The 21,970-nt window shown below is 38.8% G+C and overlaps 1 protein-coding gene across 1 annotated transcript; it reads left to right on the forward strand.

Annotated features, from left to right (window-relative positions):
- The first annotated feature begins 937 nt into the window (after positions 1-937).
- Positions 938-21,302, forward strand: GPRC6A (G protein-coupled receptor class C group 6 member A). The gene is made up of 6 exons (XM_044236963.1): positions 938-1,189; positions 4,019-4,322; positions 5,853-6,689; positions 13,287-13,499; positions 17,300-17,423; positions 20,086-21,302. Exons 1-6 carry the CDS (start codon positions 996-998, stop codon positions 21,198-21,200), a joined length of 2,787 nt encoding a protein of 928 aa, XP_044092898.1. The 5' UTR covers positions 938-995; the 3' UTR covers positions 21,201-21,302.
- Positions 21,303-21,970: the final 668 nt, after the last annotated feature.

A 21,970-nucleotide genomic window follows, 5' to 3' on the forward strand; every position in this document is an offset into this window, starting at 1 on the left:
AACACTGTAATAGTCATTGTAAATGCCTCTAAACATGTCTGCGACCTATCAACAACCTGGTTGTATGGGATATGGAACTACCTACCCATGATATATTCCTTCTTAATCCAATGACTGGGAAAGATTGATTTTAAAAAGGTAAGCTATAATTTTTAACTTTTTCTTAATGGTTCCTAAGTCACTGAGGTGTATCTATCCTCTGTTAGATTCTAAAGGAAATCCATTAAATCATGTTAGCTCAGATTCCTAAATGTTTAAGAACACATAAATTAAAATTCATTCCAAATTTATAAAAATAAAATCCACAGACTATGGCAATGTCGACAATCTGTGACAGAACTTTCTTGTTCAAAGCCAAACACTGTATCAGGTAAGTTTTGTCTCAAATTTAGTTTTGCCCATTATCACCAAAACTATTTATTTCTAACATATGTAAACTAGAAGTGATAAATACCTACACTTAACTGAATTTCATTTTTTCTTAATAGAGCTTTACTGGAAAAACGAAAGCAGAATGCTATTTTTCTAAACAGTTTATAAACAACACTGAAGCTTTTGGACCTTGAATGCAAGACCGTTTGGAAACGCAATATTGTCCATGCCTCAAGGGGGAAGCCTTTCCCAAACTGCTCCCTTTTGAAGATTCTATATTCTACTTCAAAAGAATGCCGACATGACCCAAAGCCTTTGGCATATCAGTAAAGTAAAAGAGTACTAAACCAGAGAAGACCTGTATTTCTAATTCTATAATTATTTTCCTACCATGACTGCTAGCGTCCATTTCCAAGAATGGAATGTTAGAGTCTGATATGTTCTTACTGGTGAGGAACTGTTTTGACTATCATCAAGTATCTGAAAACTGAATGTTTCCGGCCTTTGACACTGCCCTATACCTTACATGGTGTTTACAGATGAAATAGAAACCATGTTGTTGGCACTCTCTGAGCTTAGTGATTCTTAAGAACTCACATGAACAGAGCAAATGGGATTGAAGTATGGCACTATTAATGATACCAATGACCTGCTTTGGGAGTATTCTTGCTACTTTCCAGCCTTGCCAGACCCCTGATGACTTTGTGGCTGCCACTTCTCCAGGACATATCATGATTGGAGGTTTATTTGCCATTCATGAAAAAATGCTGTCCTCAGAAGACTATCCCAGACGACCAGAAATCCAAAAGTGTGTCGGGTGAGTAAAGTGTCGAAGAACACATTTAGATTTCCTGATTATACTATAACACTAAGGCATGTAAGCATTCACTTGTATTAATATCTAAAATTATTTTAATAAAATTTAAATTCTTATGTTTTTAAGTTGCATATAGTTAGTCTTGTAATCCTTCCTTAAAAGAGAAATATTTCAGCACTGTATGTATAATCAACCTCTAAGTGCAGAGGTAGTGAATACTTTCCCTTAATATATGTATTTAGATTTGGCTAAATACAAACAACCCCTGAAGTCACTTGAGAAAACCAATTAGGAGACATCGTAGACTATCCATTACAAACATACATAGCATGTTTCTATTTATATTATATATATATATTTATTATGTATTAAGATTAATGCATATGAATTTACACTACACTATCTATTTATAGCATGTATTGTTCATGTTTATATCCCCCACAACATGCATTTTGTTTTAAATATAAATGCATTATTTAGTGTTTTGTTTAAAATGGGCTACATTTAAAATTTCTCTCTACACTAGCGTTTTGTCAATGCTGCATTCCTTTCATACTTGAAATAATTAAATTCCTTCATGATAAAAGTTTGACTATAGAAAAAACATGGCACAGTGTACTACAGAAAAGTAAAGCTGGGCAGAGGATGTTACAAATGGATTTTCTTTAAGGAGAGCAGGATATTTGAATTCTAATTTCAGTTTGGGAACAAACTTACTCTGTAAACTTATGCAAATCACTTAAACTCTTTGAGTTCCTGTTTCCAGTTTTCTCTTTTGTAAACTAAGGGACCAGATAACTTCTAAGGACACAGGCAGCATCAGCCTCTGTTCCTATGGCAATGTGTTTGCCATGCTTCCTTCTACTGGGAAATCCTGCTTTCTGCCTTGACGTTTTTGTATGTAAATTTGACTTTATCTTCCCCCCTCTCTTTTTTCTTTCTGTATCAAAAAATATTTAGCAACTCCTCTAAGAATGCTGTCAGATAAAATGTGGTTCCACATCACACTAAAATTCCTTCCTGGCATTTGCCCTAGAAGTTGGGCACTTTGAGCTACTGTCTTTTTAAATGTTGACTATCAAAAATACCAGCAAATGCCTCAAGATAAATAATGAAGATTTTCAGAGCACTAAATTGGTACCGAAAGAAGATTTGAGGCCCACAATTATAGGCCAACTATTAAGGATGGAAAATACGAAAAAATCATTGATCTAATAAATTTATTCTGGAAAAAAAATTGAATTGAACTTCCTTTCACCTTATTGACACTCCTTAAGAGAAACAGTATTCACTCAGCATCAAACAACTATTTATTAAGTGCCTACATTATCAGGCCCTATTCTAGGCACTGGGATACCAAAATGAATACACCAAAAAGGTTTACATTCTCATGGAGCTAACATGGGGGGGGACCCTGAAAATATACATTTTGTCATACAATGCATTATTTTTGTTATGATTCATTACTTTAACTTTTCTCTCCTTGTCTCTTTCTTTAAATTAAAACCTTAATGCTGATTTGCCAAAATTCATTTTTAGATAGTCTCCAATGGCAAATAATATTATTAAAATACTTTAATTTATCGTAATTCAATGAACTAAAAGGACACTTAAAAATACCAAAACCCTGAACAATAATATTCTCTCCTATGAATGGATAAAGATGTGGTGTGATGGAATATTATTCGGCCATAAAAAGAATGAAATCTTGCCATTTACAGCAACATGGATGAGTCTAAAGAGTATAATGCTAAGTGAAGTAACTCAGTCAGAGAAAGACAAATACCATATGGTTTCCCCCATTTAGAAAACAAATGAACAAAGCAAAAATAAAGAGACAAACCAAAAAGCAGACTCTTCACTACAGAGGACAAACTGATGGCTAACAGAGGGAAGGTGGATGGGGTGGGAGGGAATGGGTGAAATAGCTGAAGAGAATTGTGAGCATATACTTACCATGTTGAGCAGTGAGTAATATATGGAATTTTTGAATCACTACATTGCACACCAGAAGCTAACATAACACTGCATGTTAACTATACTGGAATTTAACATAATAATAATGTTCTCCTTAATTTGTTTAAAAAAATTTGAATCTTTACTATATATTAGGCAGTTTGTAACCTTTAATATACAGTGGTGGATGACATAAACTGAACAGTAAATCAGTAACCAAGCAACTCAGTGCCCTGAAGTAATCACAAATCAGAAGTCAACTGGGAAAACCCACTAAAAGAGGAAATAGCTATGTTTCATAACTCAAGTGTGCACTTTATCCAGGAGAAAGCTGCTGAACTTGTACCCACAGCCTGTTTTATATGTGATTCTGAAGAGTCTTATTAATCTGGTTTCCGACCACAAAAGCCAGACTAGTGAATCTAAAGAGCAGATACTTGGACAGCAATAAAATGGCGACATCTAACTATAAAAAAGAGCAAATATCAAACAGATCTTCATACTGCAAGATACTAAACTGAGTATTCAAATTATCCCAAAATTAATCAAGATGAAGTTAAATCCTGTTCCATAGACCCCATTTGAGAAACAATATACCCTTTAGAAAGGTTTCCATCAAGAACTATTTTTAAATAAATGAAGTTTAGTAGAGTTTATCCTTTAAGAGGTAAGCTTTACTGACCCAGAAATCATCTATTTTAGAGCAGAGGTGTGAATAAAATAAGTTATCATCATAACTTATTGTGTGAGTATAACACACAATGTAACTTATTATCACATCATAACTTACTATGTGAATAAAATAAGTTACCATCATAATGTCTATAGAAGAGTTATATTCTGATTTTTAAAAAAAATCTTGTTTCCCAACAGCTTTGAAATATCAATTTTTCTTCAAGCTCTTGCCATGATTCATAGCATTGAGATGATCAACAATTCACCACTATTATCTGGAGTCACACTGGGGTACGAAATCTATGACACCTGTACCGAAGTCACAGTGGCAATGGCTGCTGCTCTGAGGTTTCTGTCTAAGCTCAACTGCTCCAGAGAGATGGTGGAGTTTAAGTGTGACTATTCCAGCTACATGCCAAGGGTTAAGGCTGTCATAGGTGCTGGCTACTCGGAAATAACGATGGCTGTCTCCAGGATGCTGAATTTACAGCTCATGCCACAGGTGGGTTTTGTGTTACCACGAATGTTGGTTTTGAGTATATTCTTTATTATGAGAGGATCAGGGTAACCTGGGAAACCAGTTAGGGAGTTGCTTGTACTTTAACCTTTCTTTCTCTACAGTCAAAGAGGGCATGGTGCCCTATTCTGGATGGTATAGTGGACAGAGCACTAAGGAAATAGTCTCCCCTCAATCTGTCAGATCAAGTTTCTGAAGGTTCTCAGCAGGATTCAGATAAGACTGAAAACTCTGAGGGCCTCAACTGCCTTGTTTCTGAATTAACATCAGTTGGGTACTATGAGGAAAACTGAAGAGAGACTAAGGGGTAAGGGGACATGCAGGTCAAGGAACACTTCCTGAAACTCGGATGAGAGGGACAAGCAAGGGAAGATGGGGAGAAGAGGACAGCATCTACGCTGACAACACAGTAAGGACTAAGAGGAAATGTACAAAGAATAACAAAAGGTAAATACAGCTAGATCAGGAGTATAGAAAGGAGTTCAGTAAGATGTGTATTTGCAGAGATAAGCAAGGGCTAGTCATTCAACATCTTATAAGCTATAGTATAATTTGCATTTTTTTAATATGATGGGAAGCTTTGAGCAGGGACTATGGAGCTACGTAATCTCCTTGTAATGCAAGCCAATAAATACTCAGGAAGTAAGCAAAAAGGCCTCCTAAAGACCAAAACCAACCTCAGAGAGCCCTTCACTAGAGTCCTGCACACTCTACTCAGAGTCCAGCAAGTCCCCTTAGCTTGTATTTTGAGTGAACTTACCTTCTCATCACACTGCTTTGTGACTCACTGGCCAGTGCTTTCTAGGCTCCGGGAAGATTAGAAGCCAAAAGGTAGAAAGGAAAAAGTGTTATAGTCAGATTTTCAAGAAATAGCCATCTGATAAAAGAGAATAGGAAGAAAAAAAAAATATATATATATATGATAGTAACTGCATAAGAACTTAGAACATCTAACTTTCTGGAGTTAGAGTCAGTAAGAGCACATACCCATGAAAGACGCTAAGAGTTCCATTATCTAGCCCAGTGAAACTGATTTAAAAAAATGTTAATATCCAAAATGACAAAACAAAAGAATTATTTCCCCAAAGAGCTCAGAGATAAGGCTTTGGCTCAAATTTTCTAGAGTACGTATAATGCTAGTTAGCTGATAATTAAGAAAAGTAGAGTATTTTCAACAATGATTATGGCATGTAAAAACATAATCTCCATAATTGACAACACTAGACAACACAAAAGGAAAGGGGACTCCCTGCAGGGAACACTAATTTTACTGAAGCCCAGGTGCCAAACGGAGATGAGCCCAGCAATGCCAGGTATAAAATGAGGTCTGCGTAGCAATGTCATGGTAGTTAGGTTAAGGCAATGTTCACCATGTGCCAAGGTGAAGGTGAAGAATGTAAAGAATGTAAAGACGATTTAGGAAAGGATTACAGAAATTCACAGAAATGAAAAAGCATATGAACAGCCACGTGGAGTTCATCAATACCATGACTAAGCAATTCTGTCAATTTCCAGGTGAGTTATGAATCAACTGCAGAAATCCTAAGTGACAAAATTCGCTTTCCTTCATTTTTACGGACTGTGCCCAGTGACTTCTATCAAACTAAAGCAATGGCCCACCTGATTCAGAAATCTGGATGGAACTGGATTGGCATCATAGCCACAGATGATGACTATGGACGACTGGCCCTCAACACTTTTGCAGTTCAGACCACAGCAAATAACGTGTGCATAGCTTTCAAAGAAGTTCTTCCGGCCTTCCTCTCAGATGACACCCTCGAAGTCAGGATTAATGAGACACTTGAGAAAATCATAGCAGAAGCCCAGGTTAATGTCATTGTGGTATTTCTGAGGCAATCCCATGTTTTCAATCTCTTCAGTAAAGCTATAGAAAGAAATATAAATAAGATCTGGATTGCTAGTGATAATTGGTCAACGGCCACCAAGATTACTACCATTCCCAATGTTAAAAAGATTGGCAAAGTTGTGGGGTTTGCCTTTAGAAGAGGGAATATGTCTTCTTTCCATTCCTTTCTTCAACATCTGCATATATTTCCCAGTGAGAATAACAAGGCCTTACATGAATATGCCATGCTCTTGTCTGCCTGTGCCCATGTCAAGAACAGTGATTTGAGTCAATGCATTGCCAACCACTCTCAGGGGACTTTGGCCTACAAGGCTAACGAGGATATGGAAAAGAACTTCTCCCTGAGAAATGATTTCCTGTGGGATTATACCGAGCCGGGACTTGTTCACAGTATCCAGCTCGCGGTTCTTGCCCTTGGTTATGCCATTCGGGATCTCTGCCAAGCTCGGGACTGTCAGAACCCCTACGCCTTTCAACCATGGGAGGTACTAACTCACACATCTGAGAAAATTCCCCTTCAGTCATTTCTTTCCTTGCTTTAATTTGCAGATATTTATATTAACTGCTCTTAATTGTATTGCTTTTGTAAGTAGATACCTTCAGTGTCTGAACAGCCTGAATTTCTATCATTAGTAGCTCTTTCTTCTTGAGAATTGTTATTTTGCCTTCACTATTACACTGACCCTCTAAAATGGTGTTCTTTAATTTTCCAAGAAGATCCAGTTGATAGTATTTTCCATGAGTTTATGGATTTGTATCTGATCTTGTAGTATTTCAGTGTTTTCATATGAATTATCCCTTGTAGTGCTCTTGAGAAACATGAGACAGGGCATGTTTAATGGTCCTTTTTATTATTACTAAATCTTACCAATAAGGAAACTAAAGCTAGAAAGTACTAGAAATATGACTCTAGTCTGGGCCTTCTGCCTCCATGCCCTTTGTTTTTCATGGTATCTCTGGTGGTTTATAGTCTTTAAAGCCTTCAGGTACAACTCTCAGGACAGTCTTCCTAGGACTCCAATCTTTCTCAAATGAATGTTAGTTAGATCAATCATCACAATTCTTCTGATATCTCAGGTTGAAATGAGCTGCAAATCCTGGGTAAAGGAAGTCTTTTCCTTTCTTCTCTTTGATTAGTTTGTAGAAACTCAAATTCAAGCTTAATGTGACCCTTTGAGTGAAAATTTTCCACTGTGTTTTTTAAATGCCGATAAAAAGATATTTAAAAGCTAATTGTTGCTTTATATGAAGATAAATTTTACTCATTAAAACAGATTTCTCAATAGTGTGTACTCAAAGACAAGGTTGTTTTCTTGATGCAGAATCACGTTCCAAAAGTACAGCTATTATAAATGCATAAAGGAAAAAGAAGGTGAAAGGAGGTAAGACTCAATTCTTACCATATACATGAGTTCCAGGACAGGCTATTTCTACATTTGTCATTTTCATTTTAAACACTCCCAAACACATGCTCCAAGGTCTGAGGTCATCAGCTTACATTTTGGGTGGATCATGGGACGAGCATAGGGTGTTTCAAATTGGTCATTTTAAAACCAGTTTTGATCTTGTAAATGCAAGGCAAAAAACCTAATAAAGATGTAAGGCTAGAGATTGGAATTTTTTAAAAATTAAAACTATCTTCTTAAAATATACACATTTATGTCTAGCTATTTTAAGGTATCTGTTTGAAAGCACACTCTTTGTAATGTAAAATTTTAGTGAGGGATTGGTAAAAACTGAAAATTAAGTGAACCATAATAATGAAACCATTAAACAGAATTTTTGGAATGAGAAGTTGAGGAGTAATAGAGAGAAATTAGACAATCGAGAGAAATTAGACAGAAAGGATAAAGGAGAGGAGCCATAAAGAGCCTCATAAGGAAAGAGAAATTCAGATAGAGCTATTGATCCACTAAAGATCTGGGAAACTATTTTAAATCAGAAATAAACCTCAAACATTCTGAGGAAAAGACTTAAGAAAGTGTAATCTGAGCAGAGTCTTCTACAATGTTTTATTTAAACAGCAGGGGTCTGGGGTTGCTCTTTTTCCCCCTTGGGAGCCTGGTTATCTAGAAACAAACAAAAACAGATTGGAAAGGAGGAATATGTGAGTGACTCACTCCTTTGATCACAATGTGAGTGAACCACATATGTGCCACATTCAGTGGGAGAAATAATGCAGACAACTGCCTTTTTATGAAGAAATCTCCACACACTGTAAGTTTAAAAGATCAGCAACATTTAAGGTCACTAATCAAAGATATATTCTTAAAGATTATGTTGACCCCTGGTAAAATTCACTCATATTTAAATATTACTTTCTAAATAATTTTACATTCAAATAACTTTAAACAAGTTTCTCCCAATATTTGAGGTAGCTCGTACTTTGGCTCCACATTTGGCAACATGTGTGAGCAGGATTCAGGAATGGCGCAACAAGAATTGTTTTACTTCAACACATTTTTAATGTTACTCAAATGTGTGTGACGATACCACCTTCTTGTTGTGACCAGTGATTTGGGGGTTTTTGTTTCCTTTACTTGTGATGATGTAGAAAGTAGTAAGTGATGTATGTGGGATGACAGAATGTCTAATAGTCAAATTTCTAATTCATACACTGACTTAGCAAATATTTATTGGGTGTCTCAGTGTCCCAGTCATTGTGTTGAATGTTGTAAATATTCAGGAAAACAAAATGATTCTCTTCCTAAAAGAGTCATCTGTCTATGGGTGTATACAATCAAATAATTAAGGAGCTGATTACAATGCAGAATGATACATTACTATGTTTCACAGAGACACAAAATGGTAGAGAAGCACATAGTGGAGGAAACCAATCTGGCATTAACAATTTGAAGAACATTCTCCAAAGATCATGACATCTCTGAACAATATGATGGATGGGTAGGAGTTAGCCAGGACAGAAATACTCCAAGAAGGGAGAGAAAACATGGCATCTCCAGGGATAAGAAAATAGTGCCCAAGAATCGGGTTTTTTTGTGGAAACTATAGGTAAATGAAAGTAGAGAGATTAGTGAGGGATCCTTCATTAGGGCCCAATCAATCAGAGCATCTCAAATTTTGATGTGCAGCTGAATTGCCTGGGAACCTTGTTATCATGCATATGCTAATTCAGTTACCACTGGGGGGATACCTGAAAGTCTGCCCTTCTAATATCTCTCAGGTGATACTGATACTGCTGGTACAGGGACTTCCTTTCAACAAAAACTCTGCAAACTCTGTTTAAAGGTTTGGACTTGATAGAGCAAAGGGGAGTCAATTAAAGATATTTTTAGATAGGAAAGTGTCGTGATCTGCTTTCCATTGCAGAAATAGCATTTCATTTCCACTGTGGTGTGCACTGATAAGCGGGTCACAAACCTAGAGGTAGAAGGACCAATTGGTAATCAAGGCATTAAATAAGGATGGCTTATACTCCAGGTACAAGTACTGCAGGTACTGTGTGTGACCATGAGGATGGAGACATGCATATGTAGGTGTTTAGGAGGAAGGATGAGGAGTATCAGGAGATAGACCAGGGCAGACAAAGAGAAGCAAAGATGTTGCAAGCGATTCTATATTTGGACAACTGGTACCATTTGTTGAGATGGAAACAGAGAAAAGTAGAGGTCTGGTGGGGTGAAGAATGAAGTATTCTGTTTTGGAGATGTTGAATTTGAAGAGCTTCTGAGACATTCAGCTGTAGCAATGGCAGTCAGATACTAGTCCAGAAGTCAGAAGAGTCATGCGCTGAGGAGATAGTGATTGTGAAGTAACAGGAGAATCATAACTAATAATTTTTAGAAGATTTTATTTATTCACTCATTTTAGAGAGAGAGAGGAAGAGTGAGCAAGAGAGAGCATGAGCGGGAGGGAAGGGCAGAGGGAGAGGGATGCCGACCCAGGCCTCAATCCCAGGACCCCAGGATCATGACCTAAGCCAAAGGCAGATGCTTAACTGACTGAGCCCCAAGAACTAATAGTTTTTAAGGGCTACTATAGTAGGCATTGACATATATCACTCCTAATCTCCATAATATTCTTGTAGGTCCACCATTTCATGCTCCTTATACTCCATCCTAAAGAAGTAACGAAAGGAAATGTTACTGGTAACTGATACTTGCAGCCGTTTAGAGATGGAGGGGAACTCCCCAATAAGGGTCTGGCTTATGGTCATCCACACAGGTAGCAGTGAGACTGCCCCAGTCTTAGTCCAGGATGCTTTCCACTATAGCATGGAAAACTCCATGAAAGAAGAAGACATGAGTTGAGCACCAGACAGATGCAAGGCCGTGTCCTCTGCAACTCGAATTTGCTCACCAGCACAACTTCCTTAGGGAGATGTTGTGGACATCAGAGTAGTCAGGAAAAGAAAAACACGTTAACCACAACAGCTTAAGTGGTGTCGTCTCCTGGGTCTTTCATTTTTAAAAGCAAGTCATCACCATACACAGGGTGAATGCCATAATCATGGAAATGCAAATTCCAGTTTAAGATTTATGGTGTCAATTTACAGTGACTTTCAGAGTCTCCATGGGAAAAAAATTGACAGAAAAACCCTTTCATAGCTTCATAACTATGTTCAAAATTACCTTAGCAACATTGAGCAACAACGTTCAAAATTACCTTAACTCAGAGCAAGTGTTCTGTCTTACTTACCAGGTCAGGAATACACTGTTTTGCTTGCCTCCACCCTCTCTCCTGTGAGGACAAGCCTACAGTTATGTTAGCTTATGTACATCACACAGTGCTACCATTATTTACAGATTCGGTACGTGTCAGAACTTTACCCTGGAAAATCTAATTAAGCGCAGGAAAAAAACAGGTGGAAATGCAGTTCAGACTCAAGAATAGAAGAGGATATGCTCCCTAAAGAAGTAAGTTTTCAGGGGTTCGTGTGTGTGAATTGCTGAAGAAAGGAAGCAAGGAAAAATGAATACACAGGTAGAGGTCAAAACATTGATCGTAGATCCTTGTTTCCTTTTTTAAAATTTTTGTTCCCTTTGCATTTTTTCTTCCAGGCCATTGCTGGAAAAAAAAACTTTTGTGGGTTACTTCCACCCTGTTGAATCTGATATCCTGCTTCTTTAAAGTAATACTAATCAATTTATATTCATTAAAAGAACTAAGAAATCTGTGGGGACATATAATAAAGTCAATATGCATTGCTTAGAGATTTTTCCAAAGTGACATTTCGTCATTGACCTGACTCTTGTAACTAATAAATTTACCTTAAAATATAACTGGGTGTTCTTATGTTCTAATGACAAAATTGAAGAAAAGAAACATTCATAAAAGATTAACTGAGAAGGAATAGAATAATTCTATTCAAATAGAATAATGTCGCCTCATTCCACAGATTTAGCCACAACAAAAGCCCTCATAACCTCTTTACTCCTCCTAGAGGAGTAGGCCCAGTGTGGTCAGAGAGGGTATTTACTTAGCTGAGGTTACATATCAATTTAATGGTGAAGCAGGGTGTTCCTCCCTCCGGGTCCAGTGTTCTTCTGCAGCACAAACTCAATACAGCCACCCTGTTTGCCAGGAAAACATTTCCTGTCCTAGCTGCATTGCCTACAAGTTCTTACTGTACAAATTGGGTAACAAGGCAAGTAATTTTTCATTGCATTTCTTTCCTCTCAAGCTAAAAAATAATCATTTTATGAATTGCATTGAAAATAGAATTTAGAGGGACGCCTGGGTGGCTCAGTGGATTAAGCCGCTGCCTTCGGCTCAGGTCATGATCTCAGTATCCTCGGATCGAGCCCCACATCGGGCTCTCTGCTCAGCAGGGAGCCTTCTTCCCCCCCTCTCTCTGCCTGACTCTCTGCCTACTTGTGATCTCTCTCTCTCTCTCTCTCTCTGTCAAATAAATAAATAAAATCTTTTAAAAAAGAAAAGAAAATAGAATTTAGAGATCACTTTATTAGACAATCACTGAAACAGATTTGAAAACCATTGTAGATGATAAGATCCATACCTCCTACCAAACGGAGTAACAAAGTATGGGTTTAAAGGGCAGTACCTTCCATCCACCAGCTCAACTTCTCTGGTTGGGACACACCCCAAGAACAAGGTGCTGTTGTCACTGGACTGTGTCCCACATATGTACCTCTGTCTCCTTAGCCCTCATTTTGGGCATGGTGAGTATAATAACCACTGGCTCAGATCACCCACTCAGTCTTGGCCAAGGATCCAATTGTGACTAGAAGGAAAGGATGAATTGTGCTGCCTTCTATAGTTTCAGAAGACAACTCATGACTGCTTTTGAGTCAGAAGCAAAAAATAAGAAGATATTGAATTAATATATTGTAGACACAATGGAAAGACCTGAAAGTCAAATTGTGTTTTCCCAGATAAGGCTCTTGGCCCCTTGGCTGGTTGTGCTCATCTGAGAAAAGAGGAAGATGATCCTCGCTCAGCGTGTTTCACTGAGTTGTTATGGGATAGAAGGATATCACACTTCTGAGTATTAGAAGGAATACATGAAGGTCAGGTGGCACCATTAATTGATAGACTCAAAGTATTTTTATTTATTGTCGTAATATCCCTATTAGCTAATTAACAGGGTTAACAGATATTAATCAAAACTTTACTAATCTTAATCTTTGCTCAATACTGGGCTGAATTCTTTTTAGGTTTAATTACAACTAATCCCTATAAGGTAGACTTCATTTGACAGATGGGGAAGCTAAGGCCCAGAAAAAAACTGTGGGTGTCAAGACCATATCACTAATGAGATACAGAACCAGGATTAGAACCCAGGCAACTGCCCTGAAGGATCCATTCTGAAATTTTATAACGTGGGGAAAAAAAGATGCTCGGATCTCAATGTGATAAGCCGGAGAAGCTGCCCTCCATAAACATTACCTTGATTTCTCAAATTGGCAGAGCAAGACTTTGGCAGAAATAAGGCTAGAATTCTCAAGTTATTGCCAACCTTCTCAACTAGTTACCAAACTCATTGATTCAGAATGTCCTTTTTCTACCTTTTAAATGATATTCCTTATAAGGTAGTGTTATAACTGGCATAATGGATACATATTTCTATTAGTGTCTATTTCTATTTTTATATCTTACAGTTACTTGATGTATTAAAAAATGTGACATTCATTGATGAAGGAAATTCATTTCATTTTGATGCCCATGGGGATATGAATACCGGATATGACGTTGTGCTCTGGAAAGAGATCGATGGCCACATGACTATCACCAAGATGGCGCAATATGATCTGAGGAATGATGTCTTCATCATCACGGACCAAGAAACAAAAAACGAGTTCAAAAATCTTAAGGTAATTTTGTGGTAGCCTGCTTTATAATATTCAAATCAAATGAGCACCACATCTCCAGTGACCCTACTGTCTGTTTACTGTCCCCAAATTCCTTCCTCAAATTCTCTGGTCAACTTGTGTCTTTCTCTCTTGTACATGCTCTTCTCCTTACCCTGATTTCACCAAAGCATAATCCTGGGTAAATTCAACTCTCTGCCTAATCAATAGAGCCCCCATATAGCTGAACTTGGCAAAACAAAAACAAAAACACCTTGTTGACTGTTTTCGTTTTAAATTCATGATCTCGGGGTGCCTGGGTGGCTCAGTAGGTTAAAGCCTCAGCCTTCGGCTTAGGTCATGATCCCAGGGTCCTGGGATCGAGCCCCGCATTGGGCTTTCTGCTCTGCGGGGAGCCTGCTTCCTCCTCTCTCTCTCTCTGCCTGCCTCTCTGCCTACTTGTGATCTCTGTCTGTCAAACTATAAATAAATAAATAAATAAATAAATAAATAAATAAATAAATAAATTCATGATCTCTAACCTCCAGTGGGCCCTTAATGCTGCTGAACAATCAGACTATTACCTTAGTCTGTTAACTTGCCCCCCTTCCTAGAGAGCTATTCCATAGAATTTCTTCTCTCCCCGAACTCCAACACATCTTCTCCATCTTCATTTTTGTTTGACCTTGCTTCCTATGTTGCTAACAAAATTGAAAAAACCAGAAGAAAACTGGAGAGTCCGCCTGCCACCACGTCCACTTTCCTTCCAGCACTGTGTTCCTGGCCAAGATCAGCTCCTCCCTTGATCCTCTGGTTCCCAATTCCTTTCCACTTGTACTCGATGATACTGCTCTGGTGATTCTCCATACTCTCCCACATCCTCAAGTATTTTCTTTTCTCCATTATCTACATGATGATATAAATATGCTGTTATTCTTTTCAACTTCAAAAAAAAAAAAGAAAAAACTCCACTGATCCCCACTTCTCCTTCTATACACTGCCCCTTTCTCTATTTCTCTCTATAGCAATTATCCTTGAAAAATTTAAATACATTCACTGGCCCCAATTTCTCTCCTCCCATAATTTTCTTAAATTCTTTCCAATCCACCAAAATTCTATCTAGTTCACCAATGTTAATAAGTCCAAACATCATCGTACTTCACTTACTGGCTAATAGTTCTCCTCTTTGTAAGATGCTTTCTTTCTTTGTTTCCACAACACCATGCTCCCTTAATTTTCTTCCTCTGTCTCTGGCCACTCCTTAGTCTCTTTTGCTCCTTCCTTATTGTTCCACCTGCCTATAAATATTGGCATACCCAGAGTTCAAACAGCTCCTTTTCTGTGTCTGCACTTTTCCTTAGTGATCTCACGCAGGCTTGTGGATTTAAATAATGTCATTCATTATATAGAAGGCAAATGACTTCCAGCTTTTTAATCTTCTAAATTTTAACCCAAATAAATATACAGCTGCATAATTGACATCTCCCCTAGGTGTCTAATGGTCCTCTTCACTGACTACCTCCAAAACTGAGCTCCCAAACCTACACTCATCTCAATAAATGGCAATTTCCTATTAGTTGCTCATGGCAAAACCTGTAGAATCTTTGTCATGCTTCCTATCCAATCTAAATTTCACTTTCAAACCCATAGTCCAAAATATCAGATAAACCTAAATCTTTTGATATCCCGAAGTTACTATACCAGACTTTAGAATGTCTTTGCTGTCTCTTATGTGGGAGGTGGGGAGGAGAAAGGAGGTCTCTCTTTTATCCCATAATGATGTCCTGCCTGCTGAAAACAGATCAGGAATAACTGTGATAAGAAGAATAATGCCACCGCTTGTGGACACGGGGCTACCAAACCTTGGCTTCTTTTCTCCCTTAGCCAGATCATTTTCATCTCCCAGAGAAAGGACAAGTTAGCTTAGTCCTTGGATTGTGTTCCTGGCTTAGGAAGAGCTATTAAGAGACTCTAGGCAAATCCTCATTTACCCTTTTTGCTTTGGCTTTCCAAAAGTAAAAGTGAGACAACAACAGGTTTATTTCACAAGATATGCCACAAGAAAGGGACTGTAAATGGAAAAAAAACACAGCTGAAGTGCAAAGAATTATTAGTTTAATTGGAAAGGGCTTCATAAAAACAGGATGCTACATATGATTCACATTGTGCATGCACAATCATAACCTAAATTCTCAGGATTATTAAAATATTATTTATATATCTTTGGTTGCCTTTTTCATTAATACACTACTGGTTTTAAATTCAAAATTTCCACTTTTTTAAAAAAGATTTTACATATATATTTATAGAGAGAGAGAGAAACTGTGTGTGAGAGAGAGTGGGAGGAGGGGCAGAGTAAGAAGAAGAGAGAGAATCTCAAACAGACTCCCTGCTAAGCGAGAAGCCCAGTTAGGGGTGGGGAGTGGCAGTTGATCTCAGGACCCTGAGATCATGACCTGTGCAGACATCAAGAGTCGGGTGTTCAGCCAACCAAGCTACCCAGGTGTGCCTCCACTGTTTTGTTTTCGATGTTTAGACTGGACAGAGACCTTGGACAGCATGATTAATAACCTTCTTCTAAAGAATATAAAAGCCCAATAAGTTAGTATTTCTTATATAGTTGAACTTTTTAATACAATGCAAGATTGGAAATTTCTAAGCCATTGTTTTCTTCTTTAGTTCCATCATTACACATCTGTCCCTCTGCTAGGAACTTTCTGAAAGAACTAATTTCCCTTATTTTCTTATAGAAGCTATTCATGCAACAAAAACTACTTCTTCTTAAGGCAGTTTCACTGTTTGAAATATTTTTCTGTATTTTAAACTTGTTTATATTTCTCCAGATGACAAAACAATTCTATTTGCTATTTTTAAAGAGATCACTATTTAGTAAATGTATTTTTAAAATTTCTTTACTTAATTAATTAATTTATTTTTTTATTAATATATAATGTATTATTTGTTTCAGTGGCACAGATCTGTGATTCATCAGTCTTACACAATTCACAGCACTCACCATAGCACATATCCTCCCCAGTGTCCATCATGCAGCCATCCCATTCCAACAACCCTCACTTTGCTTCCTGAGATAAAGAGGCTCTTATGATTTATCTCCCTCTCTGGTTTCATCTTGTTTCATTTTTCCCTCTCTTCCCCTATGCTCCTCTGTCTTGCTTCTCAAATTCCTCATATCAGTGAGATCATATATATACAATGGAATACTATGCAGCCATTAAAACCCCCAAAATCTTCCCCTTTGCAAGGATGGAACTAGAGGGTATTACACTAAGCGAAATAAGTCAATCAGAGAAAGACAATTATCATGTGATCTCACTGATATAATAAACGTATTTTTAAATTAAGTTAAATTTGGGGCGCCTGGGCGGTTCAGTTGGTTAAACATCTGCCTTCAGCTCAGGTCATGATCCCAGGGTCCTGGGATCGAGTTCCACATCAGGCTCTCTGCGCAATGGGGAGTCTGCTTCTCTCTCTCTTTCCACCCCTCCCCCTGCTTGTGCTCTCCCTCTCTAATAAATAAATAAACTCTTTTAAAAATTAGTTAATTGGGGTGCCTGGGTGGCTCAGTGAGTTGAGTTCTGCCTTTGGCTTGGGTCATGATCTCAGCGTCCTGGGATTGAGCCCCGCATAGGGCTCTCTGCTCAGCAGGGATCCTGCTTCTCCCTCTCTCTCTGCCTGCCTCTCTGCCTGTTTGTGATCTCACTCTCTCTGTCAAATAAATTAATAAAAAGAAATTAATTAATTAAGTCAAAGTTACTTAGGATAAATCTTTTAAAAATTTATTTGAGACTTCTTTCACGTTGCAGCAAATTCAGTCTAAATGCTCCAAGGAATGCACTCCTGGACAAATGAAGAAAACCACAAGAAGCCAACATATCTGCTGCTATGAATGTGTGAACTGTCCTGAAAATCACTACAGTAACCAGACAGGTAATTATCGTCACCACAGCAGGTACAGTGACACAACTGGACCATTTCTCTTAGGCTGATTTTTTTTTACATGAATCTTATTTTTTTTTTCATTAAAAAAAAGCATTTCATGCTTCTGCTAGATTAAATTTCAGTGAAATTTTATATGATCTTGGAATTTGCTCTATTATATCAGCAAATGTACAACCAATATGTAACAGAGATATAAAAGTAACTTCACTTCCAAGGGAAGTTGTCACCCCCTCAACTGCACTTCTTCTCTCACATCTCTCAAAACAGTGTGGATTCTGTCAATTTCTGTCCATGTAGCCCCCACACAGACATGCCTGGCTTGTAACTGGGGCACAGTAACTATAAATAAATAAATGATAAGTTAGTTAAACAGGGTATGGTAGAAACCCATAGATGTACATACCCTGGAGAGCTCATTATTTCTACCAAGAGGCAATGGTAAAGTCTAAAAAGAACCTTCTATGAGAGGATGGGATGAACTGTTGACATAGATGAGATGCTACTAATTGTTTGACAAACCTATCTTTAACAACTTCACAAGATCAGAGCAAAATACACAGATTAAAGAACAAGAATAAGGTCAGCAGCCTTCAGAGTCTTAAGAGGAGCTATCAGCACTTGCCCTGGAGTTCAGCCTACTTTAAAGCATCATGTTCCCTTGTTTACTGCTGCATCCCTATTGATCTATGACAGTTGGAACAGTTATCAAATGCTTAGTCTTTTTTCTCATTGCCTCCAAGGGGAATGTATTGCAATGTTAACATTCCAATAGTCATGTTCTGTCACTATTTTGTCACAAAATAGTGTGGTTATTTGTCACAAAAATGTGACTTGTCCCAACCTGAGATGGGCTCCACTGTGTAAATAATTAGTTATTATTGGGGAGCTGTGTGTGTGTGTGTGTGGATTTTTCAGGTAATACAGTGTCTGGCAACTCTGCCAGGTGGAATAAATAAATACATCAAGAGAGTGGGAGGCGTTTATTTCCCATCAAGATGTACACGAGTTTTCAAAATATAATTTGGGTTATCATTGGACAACCAGGAAAAGATCAAGTGTTGAAGACTAACTTTCCCTTGGAGGAAAAGCAAGGGTTTAGGGTGATCTGAAAGGACATCCTCTCCTGTTGTTCTCCACGTCTCCAGTGCACAGCTCTTGTACATAGACAAGACCATTAAGTGTTCACCGAACAGCAGAAGCCATCAGGGGAGAACAGGAAACAAGGTTTGGAAGAGGAAGAGGCTGAAGAGGTAATGAAGTGTGTACACAGACACACAACCTGACTTTAAGGTTAATGAAGAGGCCCCATATAAACTTGAATGGGCACTGTGGGGACTCTCAGATGGATGCCCAGAGAGGGGCTTCTAGCAAGAGATGGGGCGCCATCTTTAGGGCATGAGACTGGAGAGCAAATGCAATCCCACTCCCAGAGACTCCATTCTGATATCAGCTCTACATCCTGCCCTGCCATCAGAATCAGCAGAAATCACTTCCAAGCTTATCCCTCCCTGTGTGAAAGGCTCAATTTTACTGACCTCCTAGCAAAAAAAAAAAATTAATTCTTCATTCATAGTCATTGGTTACAATCTTGAGCTATCTTACTTTTAGAGAGCTTTTAGGGTGACCCAACCATATTTTCTCTGCTTTTAAAAGAGCTGCAGCCTCATTTATAATAGCAGGTCTCACTACATTGAGTGTCTGTCATGTGTAATGCTCCTTGCAAAGCATTTTCTATTTATTCTGCCACTGAATGAAGCACTCCAGTGAGGCAGAGTCTTCTAACGTTTTTTTAGAAGATTTTCTTTATTTATTTGAGAGTGAGAGAGGGAGCAAGAGAGAGAGCACAAGCAGGGGTAGGGGCAGAGGGAGAGGGAGAAGCAGACTCTCCACTGAGCAGGGAGCCCAATACGGGGCTCGATTCCAGAACCCTGGGATCATGACCTGAGTCAAAGGCAGACACTTAACCAACTGAACCACATAGGTGCCCCACTTTTTAAATTTTTTTTAAAGATTTGGAAATAGACTCGGAAAATTCAGTTTACTTGTTCAAGATTATGGGAATCATAAGTGATAGAGAAAAGGACTTGAGGTCATCCAAGTTCAAAGCCGTCCTTCTTCTTTTTTACTTTTTTTAAAGATTTTATTTATTTATTTGACAGCCAGAGATCACAAGTAGGAAGAAAGAGAAGGGGAAGCAGGCTCCCCACTGAGCAGAGAGCCCGATGCAGGGCTCAATCCCAGGACCCTAGGATCATGAACTGAGCCGAAGACAGAGGATTTAACCCACTGAGACACCCAGGCGCCCCGAAAGCCCTCCTTCTTAACAGCGTCCCTGAACAGCCACCTTTATAACAGGAAGTTCCTAAGAGGCTAGCATCTATCCTGAGTATATGGATTTCCGAAAGACTCAAACCCCAGCTGCTTTTTTTCTTTCTGTCCCCTCTTTTTCTTCCCTCACTCTCACACTTTCTCTCTTGCCTTCTTTTAGGTTTTGTGCATGCTTTATTTCAATAAATAACCAATACAACAATGATCTCTATCCCTTTTCTCCTCGGGACTGTAGCTAAGGAGTCTCATTTGTAGCATCGTTGTGGGCAATCTACCTGGTTTAAATGTCTGCAATGTAACTGAATCTCCTCCTATCTTTTAGATATGGATCACTGCTTTTTATGCAACAATGAAACTCACTGGGCTCCTGTAAGGAGCACAAGGTGCTTTGAAAAGGAAGTTGAGTACCTCAACTGGAATGACTCCTTGGCTGTACTGCTCCTGGCCCTCTCCTTATTGGGCATCATGTTCGTTCTGGCCATCGGCATAATATTTACAAGAAACCTGAACACACCCGTTGTGAAATCATCTGGGGGGCTGCTGGTCTGCTATGTGATCCTTCTCTGTCATTTCCTCAACTTTGCCAGCACAGGCTTCTTCATTGGAGAACCCCAAGACTTCACCTGTAAAACCAGGCAGACGTTATTTGGTGTGAGTTTCACCCTCTGCATCTCTTGCATTTTGATGAAGTCCCTGAAAATTCTGCTAGCCTTCAGCTTCGATCCCAAGTTGCAGAGCTTCCTGAAGTGCCTCTATCAACCGATCCCCATCATCTTCACTTGCACAGGGATCCAGGTTGTCATTTGCACAATCTGGCTGATCTTTGCTGCACCTGCCGTGGAAGAGAATGTCTCCTTGCCCAGAGTCATCCTCCTGGAATGCGAGGAAGGATCCATCCTTGCATTTGGCACCATGCTGGGCTACATCGCCATCTTGGCCTTCATTTGCTTCATATTTGCCTTCAAAGGCAGGAAATTACCTGAGCATTACAATGAAGCCAAATTCATAACATTTGGCATGCTCATTTATTTCATAGCTTGGATCATATTCATCCCCGTCTATGCCACCACATTTGGTAAATATTTGCCAGCTGTGGAGATTATTGTTATTTTAATATCTAACTATGGGATCCTATGTTGCACATTCTTCCCCAAATGCTATGTTATTCTTTGTAGGCAAGAGGCTAACACAAAATCTGCCTTTCTCAAGATGATTTACAGTTACTCCTCCCAGGCTGCGAGCAGCCTTGCCATAAGTCACGTTTCACTGGACTCCACTAACAGTAATATCACAATGACTGATCCCAGCTCTGGTGGCAGGTCGGCAACCCGGCAGGAAAGCAAGGATCTTCAGGCGCAAGCATTTGCACACATATGCAGAGAAAATGCCACACGTGTATCTAAAATTTTGCCTCGAAAAAGAATTTCAAGTATATGAAAGCGTCCATAAGAGATGGCATGTTCTAGATTAAAATTTGTCTAGGATCTTTGTATTTAAAATATGCATTTAGGGGCACCCGGGTGGCTCAGTTGGTTAAGCGGCTGCCTTCGGCTCGGGTCATGATTCCAGGGTCCTGGGATCGAGCCCCGCATCGGGCTCCCTGCTTAGCAGAGGTCCTGCTTCTCTCTCTCCCCCTCTCTCTGCTGCTCTGTTTACTTGTGCTCTCTCTCTAGCTATCTGTCAAATAAACAAATAAAATATTAAAAAGAAAATAAAAAATAAAATGTGCATTTATTTTCCAACAAATACATTCCCTGCCACCATGTTCACCGATGCTCCCTCTGTTCAACCAGCTGTTTAACAAAGAAATATAGAGCCCTTGCCCTGAAACTGCCTTCATTTCTCCACCTGCCTCCATCTTTACCCCCTTCCTCTTAGGCACATCTCTATTCAAAAGTCACCCAGAATACATCATCTGTATTACACCCTCTGTCTCCTCAAACCTATTTGTATGGGTTCTCCTTCTCTCCCAAAGCATCTTTATCTTCCCAATTCCACTGCTCAGTTCAGTTGAACAAATATTTGAACGATTACCCTGTGCCAGGTGATATGCTAAATATGAAGGTACAAGAAGGATCGAAGCATCATTTCTTACCTCAAGGAGTTCAAACTCCAGGAGCAACAATTACATACTGACATCTTCATTCCAGTGTGGGGAATTCTAAGACTGCCATGCACATGGGGCACTGGAATACAGTGACGTGGCA

This window comes from Neovison vison, chromosome 1 (genome assembly GCF_020171115.1).
Source record: "Neovison vison isolate M4711 chromosome 1, ASM_NN_V1, whole genome shotgun sequence".
Taxonomy (NCBI): domain Eukaryota; kingdom Metazoa; phylum Chordata; class Mammalia; order Carnivora; family Mustelidae; genus Neogale; species Neogale vison.